Source organism: Plutella xylostella, chromosome 15 (genome assembly GCF_932276165.1).
Source record: "Plutella xylostella chromosome 15, ilPluXylo3.1, whole genome shotgun sequence".
NCBI lineage: Eukaryota > Metazoa > Arthropoda > Insecta > Lepidoptera > Plutellidae > Plutella > Plutella xylostella.
The window spans coordinates 10944668-10957830 of record NC_063995.1 but is presented as its reverse complement, the minus strand read 5'-3'; the positions used below and the strand labels follow the sequence as shown (position 1 = coordinate 10957830).

At 37.2% G+C, this 13163-nt stretch overlaps 1 protein-coding gene across 1 annotated transcript; it reads right to left on the bottom strand.

Annotated features, from left to right (window-relative positions):
* Window positions 1-944: 944 nt before the first annotated feature.
* LOC125489646 lies at window positions 945-4601 on the bottom strand. The gene is made up of 3 exons (XM_048626098.1): window positions 4149-4601; window positions 2795-3689; window positions 945-1076 (listed from the first exon to the last, which is right to left on the bottom strand). The coding sequence occupies exons 1-2, from the start codon at window positions 4333-4335 to the stop codon at window positions 2812-2814; spliced, it is 1065 nt and encodes a 354-aa protein (XP_048482055.1). The 5' UTR covers window positions 4336-4601; the 3' UTR covers window positions 945-1076; window positions 2795-2811.
* Window positions 4602-13163: the final 8562 nt, after the last annotated feature.

The following is a 13163-nucleotide window of genomic DNA, read 5'->3' as shown; positions in this document are numbered from 1 at the left end:
GCAAAAAAGTAAACAATCAAAGTATCTAATAATGATAGGTTACAAACTGTGATATCCGCACACTATTGATTAAACAATGCATTAGCAAAATCATCATTGTCATTTTCGGCAACCTCTCGATTATAATATTTTAGGAAAACGTTAGAGGTCTGGCTCCAGCCCGCGGCCCTGCGCACCACCTCCAGGCTGACGCCCGCGCGCCGCGCCGCCGAGGTGGCCGCGTGCCGCGTGCTGTGTGCGCCGAACATGGACATGTCTATGCCACTTGCCTCTAATACCTCCTTGACCCAGTGGCCCAAAGTCTGGGACCCTACTTTTTTATGAGGCTTTTTAAAACTAATGAATAGATAATCACAATTTCGGTCAGATCTAAGATTTTCTGTTTTATTTATGTATGATTTTAAAGCCAATGCGGGGCATATTTTCGGATTCTCTTTTATGTATGGTAATCTAATAAGTGGTTGATGGGTCCCAGGCCTGGATGTTTTAATTAGATTGTCAATTTTAATAATGATTAAATCTTCTCTAAAGCAAATATTACCTATTTTAATCAAGCTCAGAGTTTGCATTCGCTGTGCGGATGCTAGTGCAAGTAACGCTATTGTTTTTAATGACAGATCACGTAGGGAAACACTTTCATTAGGGAAAAAATTACTAAGATAAACTGTAACTAAATTTGGATCCCATGTTATTTCATATTTTGGTCTTGGTGGTCTTAATCTGAATACACCTGTAAGGAATCGAGAGACACAATCACTAGATGTTATCTCTGAACCAAGTAACAGTGCCAATGCGGATCGCGTGCTATTTAATGTACTATAGCTCGCGCCTTCATTATACCGTTTAGTCAGGAATGATAACAACACCTTGAAATTTGATCGTAGCGGATCGCAATTGTTTTCTTGACAAAAACCCCACCAACACCTGAGGTTTGAATTATATTGATTGAGAGTGTTATCAGCAAATGATGCCATTGCAATATCTAAGGATACCATGGGCATACCGCGCGCCTCTAGCGCCTGCCGGATAATCTCACCGCCGCCAGGGTAAGGTCCCTGTGGAGTGGGTGGACGCGTCTGAAAGGAGAAATTAAAAGGGACTCGTTAGGATCAAATATTATTTCTTTAGATACCATTAGTTTTCGATATAATGGATACCATGGCTGAGATGGCCACACCGGAACTACTAATATGCCCTCAGCCTTGTCATAAATAATTTTTTGAAGGACTTTTGCAACTAGGCAAAAAGGGGGAAAGGCGTAGAAATTTAAATTTTTCCAATTAAATGTAAAAGCGTCAACCACCTCGGAACATGGATCAAGCTTCCACGAAGCATACCTCTCACATTTGTGATTCTGTACACTCGCGAAGAGATCGAACTCCGGAACACCCAGTACATCAATGATCTTTTGAAATGCGTAGTCGGCAATTTCCCATTCGGTGTCTATCTTTAGGTCACGTGATTCGCGGTCGGCGACGACATTATCCGTCGATTTTATATAAGAGGCAAATATAAAAATGTTGCGCTGTTCGCAGAACAACCAAATTTCACGAGTTATATCATTCAAGTGTGTGAATTGAATGCCACCCATCCTATTTATATATGAGATGGCTGTTGTGTTGTCAATTCTTAATAGTAAGCTACAGTTTTTTAAGTTAGACCCAAATATTTTTAACCCGTAATAAGCAGCCTTTAGTTCGAGATAGTTTATATGAAATTCTAAATCTCCAGAATCCCAATGTCCGCTTGCTGTGTCGTTCCCACAGGCGATGCCCCATCCGGACCGACTCGCGTCACTAAATATTTCCAAGAGATAATCATTATTACGGAATTGAGAATTGGACTCTAAGATGTTATGAGACCACCATTCTAAGTCTGGTTTTATATGATCAGCCAGTTCCATAGTTTTATTATAATTGTTTGAATAATTTAATGCCAAGAACTTTTCTCTTTCAAAAATCTTTGTATGAAGCCAACCGTATTTTACAGCTGGGCAGGCAGAGGTGAGTAAGCCAATGAATTCGGCAAACTGCCTTATAGAACACTTACGTATTCGAAGGAATTTTTCAACCTTAGTTTTTATACGGACTCTTTTTTCTTCTGGCAAAGAGAGAGACATGCTTGTAGTATCGAAAATAAAGCCAAGAAATTTACATCGTAAGTCAGGTGTTAAATTACTTTTTTCATAATTGATTATAAAGCCTAGTGATGTTAATAGTCTTATTGTTTCTGAAACGTTATCTAAACAATGCCTAATACTATCCCCTATACACATAAAATCGTCCAAATAACAAACAGACATGTAGCCTGCCATTCTAAGGTGTTGTAACACAGGTTTCAGTAGTTTGGTATACACATAGGGCGAGGTACATAGGCCAAAGGGTAAAACATTGAATTCGAACAATTGAGAGTTGTACTTCTGGGATTCCCATTTAAAGCGTAATAATTTCCTATCACCTTTATCTATTGATACTAAAAAATATGCGTCCTTTAAATCTAAATTTGACATATAATTATTTTCTCCTAAAAGTTTGAGTGCAGTGCGGTAATCTTCCATTTTAAAATGTTCTAACTTTATAAATTTATTTAACATTTTAAGATTTAAAATAAATCTATGTTTTCCGTTTGGCTTTGGCACAGTAAATATAGGTGATAGAAACTGTCCCTCGCAAGCATCACACATAGAGATGTATTTTAATTCAAGGAGCTCAGAAATACACTCGTCTATGATATCACATTTTACTCCATTGGTCATAAAAAAACGTAACCTGCCAGCTGTAACTGTAGGAAGTACCTGTGGGTTTAGGGCGATTAACGCCTCGTCCTCTGGTTCCGATGTTGGTAATAGGTCGTTCTCGGCGCTGTTGCCGTCTCGCGCTGCCGGTGGCGCGGCGCTGGCGGCGGCGGTGGCGGGGGCGCAGGCGCCTGATGGTACCGCGGTGCCGCCTGGCGCGGACTGGGCTCGGCGGCGGCGGCGGGCATCCGCGGCGGCCCCCTCGCGTTTAAAGCTCTCCGTACAGGAACTACAGTGCTAGCAACAGGCTGCCTAGCTCTTGGAGGAAGGTTGCGAGTTTGCTTCAACTCGTAGCCGGATCTAGAAATAGCTTTTGAAGATTTCAGATGGTCAGCCAGCTCGGAGCCGAAGAGGTATTCGTCAATCTTTGTGTTTTTAACGGTATCCCTTGTTTGTTTATTAAGGGTATTTATGATTGAATATCTTCTTGACTGAGACTCTCTGTAGTGGAAGTCGCAAATCATACGCCCAGCGTCGCTTAGCGGTTTGATTATCTCGCGTATGACAGGATCCGTGTGGGCCAACGCTATATTTAAGGCTTTACCAACTGCGGCCAAGCAGCTTGATAAGTGTCTTTGTTTGCCCTGACTGTACATATCCTTTTTGTTGTCAATCTCATTAAGAGCTGCCTTTACTTCTAAGTTTAACTTGGGAGCTTGCATATTCGGACAGTTTTGGGCCGGTAAATAAGTCTTCAGTAAGTCCGACTTGGTTTCTTTATGAAGTCCATTCAAAAGAATGTGCTGCCATCTATTAGCAATATCTTTGTGCAAGTCTTCGCCAAAGGTTCTTTCAACTAATGGATCATCGCCTAACATTTCGAGAATATCTGGATTTAATGAAGGTTCATCACCAATAACTTCAGTACTGCTTCGCGGTTCGTTGATAATTTCTTCTGTAAAAGAAGATTAAAGAATATAGGTAGGTATATACTTTTATCGATCTCGAGATAAACTCGGTGAAAATCAAAGATTACTTGTGTGTGTTTGTCCGTATAGGCACAATAATTATGTTTAACTCAACGCGATATACGCGGAGGTTTAGACGAGTTAGGCAGTAATGCTGGGATTCAGGGCTCAACACGGTATACGTGGAGCATAAACTCGACGCCGACACTACACGATATACGTGGTGCGGGACAGATGAACTCAGGACGTACGAGCACTTCACGGTACACGCGGTGCATAATGATTCGAAGCCACATAATAACATGACATGCATAAACATTGTGTAAAAACTCATTTTTTAACAAAACCATTAAGAAAAAAAGATAGTAACTGTTTTTATTTTTTTGAGGGTAGTTTGAAAAAATAAAAATATTTTTGAATATTGAGAAAAGAAAAGTAATGTTTACCTGATACAGACGATTCATCATCGAGGTTCACGGGTATTTGGGATAAATCCGGGTTCGAACTTGCTTCGCTATCCGACGAAGAAGATGATATGATCCTGCGACGTTTGTTTGTCTTTTCTTCCAGTTTTCTTAATTTGCGCATAATTTTTTCGTATTCACGGTCCTTACTGCGCTTTCGTATCCCCATGATAACACGATAAGATGCACAGAATTTAAAATTAAAAAGTATTTTTTAATTCTATAAATTAAATGCAAAAGCGTGTGACTCGGACGGCACGAAAAAACGTAATGGCGCCGAATGAAGGAGGCCGCTAGGTGGCAGTGGCGTGGGGATACCAGTTGACTTTTGAATTTAGCTGACTTATAGCTTTGAAAATGTGACAAGGATGGCACCATACTACGTAATGCTGCATGTAAACAAGGTAATCGTCTTCGGGAGAGATACGAAGTATAATTATCCTTAAGAGGATACGAGTAAAGCGTCGCGACGTATCAAAATGTTATGTTAACTTTAAGAGGTTATATTGATGATTGCTATAAGAAGCATTTAACGGCCGTGGCTTTAAGAAGCCTTCATCATAATTATTTTTCTAACATTAAGAAGTTAGAGAGCTGCAGGCATTAAGATGTCTGAAGTCTTAAGGGCATTAAGAAGTCTATCAAATTTTAAGGACATTAAGAAGTCCCCAATGAAATAATAAGTCATTAAGAAGACTTATTATTATGATTTCTTCCATGACGTTGGCCTTAAGAGGCATCGCGTCATACAGTGTCTGCCGACGACGAAGACAGCCGCCGCAGCTGGCCGAGCTGGCCAGTGGACATCACAGCTGCGCGAGGCGCGCAGCAGGTCAGGGTGGCCGACTGTAAGGGGAAGAATTTCTAGCCAGGCAACACCGGAAGACTGAAGACTACAGATCTACTCGGTCACACGTTCACACATTCATTCAATGGGATAGTTCGTTCGTTCTGTTCACTCACTCACTTTTGTACCAGCTATCACCGTGCGCGCATCCGTTTTTATTTGAATATATCTCGTTTATAAACTTAATGTTGTCTTGCTTCTGAATATCCTAATACTATCTACATATTTGGTACATTCCTATATCAGCTGTCCGATACCCATACTACAGGCTCTGCCTTGTTCGGGTGGCTGTGTGTGAGATGTCCCCAAATATACTATAGGTATTATTAATCATCCATTACTAGAATTTCATTGTACTTATTCCAAAACGGCGATATGGTCCGCAACCTATCACGTGAGTGATATGCTTCGGGGATTACAGTCGTGAGTGAATATGTGTATATGTAACATTACTAGAAATAATAGGTATCTTCCCAGGAGCATGACAACACTCGGTTATCTGTCTCTCTAATCCAGCTTCTACCTTCTCCTAGTTGGTAGGCTATAGGGCTTTTAACGCTACGGTTTCTTGTTAACTTAGATTAACAATATTCGAATAAGATGGAGTTTCAGTACAAAAGAAACGTCTCGACCAATAACACTCCACTTCTACCACTGAGCTCTTATTTTAAATTAATTAATTTCTTTTGGATGATTTGTGACTTTATTCATTGGTAAAATGGTTATCATTAGGTCAAACTTAAAGGCCTCTACACACCAAAGCCGCTGACCCGGCGGCATAGCCCGGCGGCCTAGTGCCGGCGGGTTAACATAGTACAAAATGAGGCATGATTGTACAAAATGAGGCCGGCGGGTTGAGCCGGCGGCCTGAGCCGCCGGGTCAGCGGCTTTGGTGTGTAGAGGCCTTAAAACAGTTTGACAGTACTTAAATAAATGCGGGCAGTTTTTTGCATTATTTTTGTATGTGACACACCATCTTGTTGGTATATTGTTAATCTAAGCTTTTTCAAGATAGTTAATCTAAGTTTAATGAATTTAATGAAATCTGGTTATGCCACATGACGATATAATAAAAAAATTACACTAATAACATAATACAATGAAGTTCAAAAATCCAATTCGATGTGGCATATTTTTATTCAATGAACTCGTTAAACGACTCAATTGCAACTATAACGTGTACTTTTATACTTTTCTATTTTCGTTTTCCCGTCCTCTTAATAGTTAACCTTTATGGATAAAATGCATTAGGGTGAAGTACCTCGAAAACCGATACTTTTCCATTAGCTAATGCATATATCTTTTATGTACAAAGGATACAGTGTCCTCGCATAGAGATTTTTAATAATAGTAAGCGTGAAACATGAAAAAGGTGCTCTTTTATCTCTCAGAAAGTCTTTATGAAAATGTGACGGAAAAATTTTTACCTTGAAAACCTAATTTTGTGAGTGATACGACTAAAAAGGAGGTTCAGAATTACTTTCTACTTACATAGCTTGGAATTCAAACAATATTCATGGGCTGCTTTATCCTAAATTCCTAACATTTTGTTGTGTCGTGGGACGGCCTCCTCCCCGCTGGACGGAGGACCTTAGGCGGGTGGCGGGTAGTGGTTGGATGAGGAAGGCCGAGGACCGAGTATTGTGGCGCTCCTTGGGAGAGGCCTATGTCCAGCAGTGGATGATTATTGGCTGATGATGATGATGATGTAATGTCGTGTCGTCGTGTTCGTCGCTAAGTAATACGAGGTATAAAAACGAATGGTATAACATTCACAAGGTATACGCTCATATGATATCAAGTGTAACGATCACTGTGCATAACAAACGAAAGGCATCATTACTAAATACATAATATCGTAAAGAATAACGTTAAAAAAGTATAATTTCAATTGATATAACGACTAAAATGCATAACGTTCATAATATATAACGTTTATAACATATATTCTACAACGGAAATAATTATCATAATCATAATGTATAATGCACAAAAAGTATAAATGATTGTCGTATCGTATTTTCATTATTATTGTCGTTATGTGGGGGGAACGCTCCGCTCCGCTTCGTTGCGCTCCGCTTTAGTTTCGACGAACATGTGCACCTAACACGCTCCTCCTCGCTTTGCTCGTCGTCGCACCTATCTTTAGGTTTTGGTACTATGGGTTTTGACATTATTATTATTATTGACGCTATGTGGGGAGACGCTCCGCTCCGCTTCGCTGCGCTCCGCTTTAGTTTCGACGAACATGTGCACCTAACACGCTCCTTCTCGCTTTGCTCGTCGTCGCACCTATCTTTAGGTTTTGGTACTAGGGGTTTTGACATTATTATTATTATGGACGCTATGTGGGGAGACGCTCCGCTCCGCTTCGCTGCGCTCCGCTTTGGTTTCGACGAACATGTGCACCTAACACGCTTCTCCACGCTTTGCTCGTCGTCGCACCTATCTTTAGGTTTTGGTACTAGGGGTTTCGACATTATTATTATTATTGACGCTATGTGGGGAGACGCTCCGCTCCGCTTCGCTGCGCTCCGCTTTGGTTTCGACGAACATGTGCACCTAACACGCTCCTCCTCGCTTTGCTCGTCGTCGCACCTATCTTTAGGTTTTGGTGCTAGGGGGTTTGACGGTGTTGGGTAATTAAACACAGATTATGTTATATATATATGTAAGTATGTTTTATGAACTTTATACTAAATGATAGGTATATATTTTAAACGATATACGTAATGTATGTTTTACGAATTGATATTAGTCAACGTAAGTATTATATATTTTGATTTTATATAAAATGTACGTTATACCAATTGAATCTTATACCTTATGAAAATATAGATTTTGTTGTTATGTTATGTTACGTTCATTATATGTTGTGAACGTTATTAATGTGAAATTATGCATTTCGTTTTTATACGTCGCAATACGCACCCGTGTTCGTCAACACGACCATTTTTTGATTGGGTAAAGTTAAATTTATGCTTTATTTTAATGTTAACATGACAATATTTACCTATGTTCTTAAAAAATACATTTATGAAGCTAAATTATAGACTAAATGTTCCGGTTTTATTTAAAGAAATATGTTTTATTACAAACGGTAAATTGAAACAAAATTTTGATAGAATATCGGTTTGTACAACTTAAATTGTTCCGTGCCATAATGTGTTGTCAGCATGTCAAACTCCTATTGTAGAAGTAATAATTACTTTTAATTTTTTAGTTGCAATGGTGTATTTGCTCTTCAGTTTAGTCGTACAATTGGGGAATAGGCCAGTAGGATACTTTATACCCCTTGGTCTACTATGTACAGATTCTACTTTGGACATCATATTCCACTTTGGACAGATTCTACTTTGGACATCATATTGCACTTTGGACAGATTCTACTTTTTTGAAATTGGTGATGTCATTTGTCAAATTTGTGGGTGTGTGGTATAGGTATTAAAACATTTTATTTTGGTATTAGAATAAAAAAACTTGTAAAGACACGCGCTTGCACTCGATGAGTCAGTGACAGACACTATGCAGGGTGTCCCGTAAAAAGCTACTCCATGAGAAAAAAGTCACGCAAACATACTTCTTTTAAAGAAGCATTTTGTTCCTATACCTACATCATAGCCCAAAGTTGCACGGGTTAGTTATCGACGTAGATATCATATAGATATATCGCGATTCGCCATAAATACGACACTGTGATTGGTGGGTTTGTTGACGTTGATAACGAGCCCGTGTAGCGCCTGCAGTTGTTGTTATGTCACTCGCGGAGGCTCCTTTCTTGCACGATGCCTTACGCAAGGCACTATAATTTTTTTTAATCTGGTAACTGTGTAATTCCCTGACAGTACTTCCGGCCTACATTGAATAGACTGACTGATGTCCAAAGCCGTGCATTTTCAATGAACGTCCGCTATGTGTAATCTATTTGACAAAATTCAGCAGGTTTTTGAAGGTATTTTTTTTCACGCTGAGCTATGTCAGTTTATGCCAGAAATATATTACAAACCTCAACCATTTTGGATATCTGAATTCCGGTTATTTATAGAATTTTAACGGAAAGTTATTAAAAACGGTCAAGTGTGAGTTTTGACGAAAATATCTGTTAGTGGGATTATTGGGCTTTCCATGTTTTTAGTACTTATTGATATATCGTTGACTATATACGACCTATATATCGGCTCTGGAAGTACGCAGATAATCACTGTATTATTTAGAGATTTCGCCAAGATAACGTTTATCTCGGATAAAACTTGCTTGTCTGGCGATCTCGAAATCTATAAAATCTCTTTGAGTTTGATATTAATGTGGTTATTTGAAGCGTAAAAAAGTACTCATACGATATAATGAGCTTTTTCCGAAGTAAAGCTTTTAATTTTACTTTAATCACACCCCTTATTAACAGTAACACAATAATATCTGTCAACGTGTCCATACAAATTGATATTTTCGACAAAATTAAATGTCGACCTGCCGGCAAGTACTTTTACGTGAAATGTTTAATTTTACATTAAAATGCGTTGGTAATTTCATTCATTCAAAGATGTGAAACGAGGCTTAATAAACCGGGTACAGTGCAAAATAAAATGAAAAGGCAGTTCTGTGCAAAACCTTATAAGTGAGATGCGTAACATAATTATATTAAAAAAACATACATACTTACAGTAGACAAACTGCGGACCCCCTTTTTTCAAAGTAGGTTAAGTAGCGTAGTATTTGAAGTGTGATTGTTCATATTCATAATACTTACCTATCTCTCTTTTTACCTATCTCGATTTTTAGCCGGGTGTTAATAAAACTTGCGTTAAGTAAACCAGCTTCCATAATATCTGGAAGATATTTTTATTGAACGATAAAAAAAGTTCGCGAACCAAAACCATAGAATTAGGGTGCCAATAGATATGAACAAACGACGTGACGTGTCGTGTCGTCACGTCTCTACTAGTTTAAAAATATGTATTTCTGACATATTGTGTTGTCGAGGGTCGCTAGCTACCAAATATATCCCATAGTCATTCATGAAAACAATTAGTGATGTTGTGACAAGGTGGTTTTATGTAACCTAAGGCGGTCAATTGACTCCTTTATTTCTGAAAAATACTCGATATTTCATGAAATTGAGGTCAAAATCCATTTGGGAATAAACCTCATTATGATCGACGCAATGTATCGTTCGGCGAAGTATTCAATTACAGTGTTTTAAATTTTCAATATCGGTTAGTGATGTGAACTTCTGAATAAAATAGCTTAAAACGTTTATCCTCTTAATATTTAATAAAATATTAATTGTATTTCCTTCTTTTTGGTCTTTTGCAGTGCACTACATTCATTCATACTAGGCACAAAAGGTCAACAATGTTATTGTGTATTTTTATTGCATATTGTTACCATAGAAAAGAATTAAATATCTATGTGATTAGATAGTGGTGAAAAATGCATAGGAATTTTCCTTGACTTAGCCAAAGCATTTGACACGGTCTCTGTCAAACTCTTGCTGGATAAACTTGAAAGAATTGGTTTAAGAGATAAATCACTTGAGATTTTCAAAAGTTATCTTGAGGGTAGGAGGCAGTGTGTCAAAATAGGTAACTACACGAGTAAAACTGCATATATTGATTATGGGGTGCCTCAAGGCAGCATTCTTGGTCCTATACTTTTTATAATCTATATGAATGACTTGTGCGGCCTCAAATTACCCCAAGCCAAAATTTTTGCCTACGCCGATGACACTGCTCTTATTTTCAGGAGTAGGGATTGGGATAGAGTGTATGCACTGGCGCAGTCTGGTTTCGATGTGGTAAATGAGTGGCTAACAGACAATATCCTAACTCTAAACTCGGCAAAAACGAAGTATATCACTTTTGCAATACGTAATTCTTCTTTACCCCATGAGAATAATAATAAATTAATTTACCATGAATGCCCAAATACAACACCGACGAACTGTACTTGTACACCTTTAGAAAATGTTACTGAAATTAAATATCTAGGTGTTATCCTTGACAGGAACCTCAATTTTCACAAACACATACAAAACTTAAGCTGTAAAGTACGGAGGTTAATTTTTGTTTTCAAAATTTTAAGACACGTTGCTGATTCAACCCTTTTAAAACAAATTTATCTAGCTCTTTGTGAATCTCTGCTTAGGTATTGTATTTCTAGTTGGGGAGGTGCAAACAAAACGGCATTTTTAACCTTAGAACGAGCACAAAGGGCCGTATTAAAAGTATGCACATTTAAACCATTTTATTATCCTACGTCGAAATTATATAATTATTGCGAGGTGTTAACAGTCAGACAAATATTCATTCTTACCGTAATTCTGTCACAGCATAAAACACTATTTTATAATAAAGATTTTATTGAAAATAAACGTAGAAATGACAAAGTATGCACGACCGTTTTAACCCGTACTAAATTTATGCAAAACTTTTTTATCTTTTTAGGACCTTATCTATACAATAAATCAAATAAAATTTTATCAATTTACTCAAAAACTCATCTAGAATGTAAAAAACTATTGAGAAATTGGCTACTGTCGCTAAATTATGAGGAGACTGAAACCCTCTTAACTATTGTTAAATAAACAAAATGAGAACTTTGATAGTTAATTTTAAAAAAAATTCTTCTTATTATATCACAGGTATTATTTTTAGAATGTATAAAAATAACCTTAGTCCATAATGAATTCTAGTATTAAATTCTAAATTTATTTATTATAGTTTTAAATTCTAAATTTGCATTATATATACTCTAGTATTCTTACACAAATAATGTTATATAATAATGTACATAATTATAAGCGTATTTATAATAGTACAATATTTTAGGGAAGAGCATCTACTCATCCTAAGCTACAGGTTTTCCACCTATTTAGGGAGTAGAGACTTGGCCCTTGTTCTACTATATAATTGTAAAACAAGAATGTAAGAATGTTTTTTGAAATAAAGATTATGATTATGATTATTATGTACGTACTAGCAAAAAATATGAATCAAATTTAAATTAGTATAATTACCACATGGTCATTTGTAAACAAAAAGCTGTACGAATGGACAACATTTCATTTTCTTTACCCTGTATTTTTATTAGTTATTCGGAAAGTTTATAGAAAATTAGTGGACCCGTATTTTTTTATTTTGTATATACATAAATTTTTGCATGTTATTTTTAACTTTAAAGTTAATTATTTTAAAACCGGAAGTGACGTCACATATTAGGCTCAATTTTTATTTTTGTCTATTGCCTGGGTCTCGAAAAAAAACATAAATGACACTGACAAGTGACATTTAAACTTTGTTTACATGCCAACCAACAAATGGGTCATTTTCAAATGACCTTGATATTTCTAATGATGGAAAGTAGGTACTTATCATGTAAAAAAATAATCAGAAGCATTTTTTCAGCTGTGTAGGCGGTGGCATGCTCTGGGACATAATATTATATAGAGGTCATCTCTAAATAATAAATAAAAAAATAGTCAGAAAGTGTCAGAACAGAATTAATGAAAATGACCCAAATAAACAACAACGTCACGATAAAACGTCAACGTCAATCAAAAATGAAAGTGACAGTTACTTTGTTTTTAAATCTATAGGCTTTGATCATCAAAATGCATCGCACCTGATGCATGACGTCATCAGCACTTTTTACTATTTTAGAATTTTCTCAAAAATGATACATCCAAAAAATACAAAAACATTTTGTATTTTTGGATGTATCATTTTTGAGATTTTGTGGCCTTTAGAGCTAAATCTCGAAATGGTTTTCGATTTATAGCAGCTTTAGTTTTTTGAAATGTTGTCCATTCGGGGGTGTATATTTTTGTGTATGTACCTTAATAATGCTACAGCAAAACGTTACCACAAAATCAAATAAGCAGCAAATGTCCGCGAGACCCTTTCAACTCACTATCGCATGCATTTATGAAAATATCTAACAGTTCAGAAATCGGTTGCCCGTACAATGGAACCCACCCTATATCACACTTTCCAGGCAAGAATTGTCACATGATGCCGGGCTTGTACTCAACACTGACAAGACCAAACTACTCCATGTTCGATCAAGCCACATCAAAAGTACACACAATCCGTTTATAACTGCACACACTCACGACTGCATGCATTCACCCTGTAATGATTGTTGCTGCCCGT

What these genes read in the sequence shown, in the direction of transcription:
- LOC125489646 (XM_048626098.1), bottom strand. Translation starts at nt 4,335, where the DNA reads ATGGGGATACGAAAGCGCAGTAAGGACCGTGAATACGAAAAAATTATG. An exon ending in TGATGAATCGTCTGTATCAG is followed by an intron (nt 3,690 to 4,148) that starts GTAAACATTACT and finishes CTTCTTTTACAG; the next exon opens with AAGAAATTATCAACGAACCG.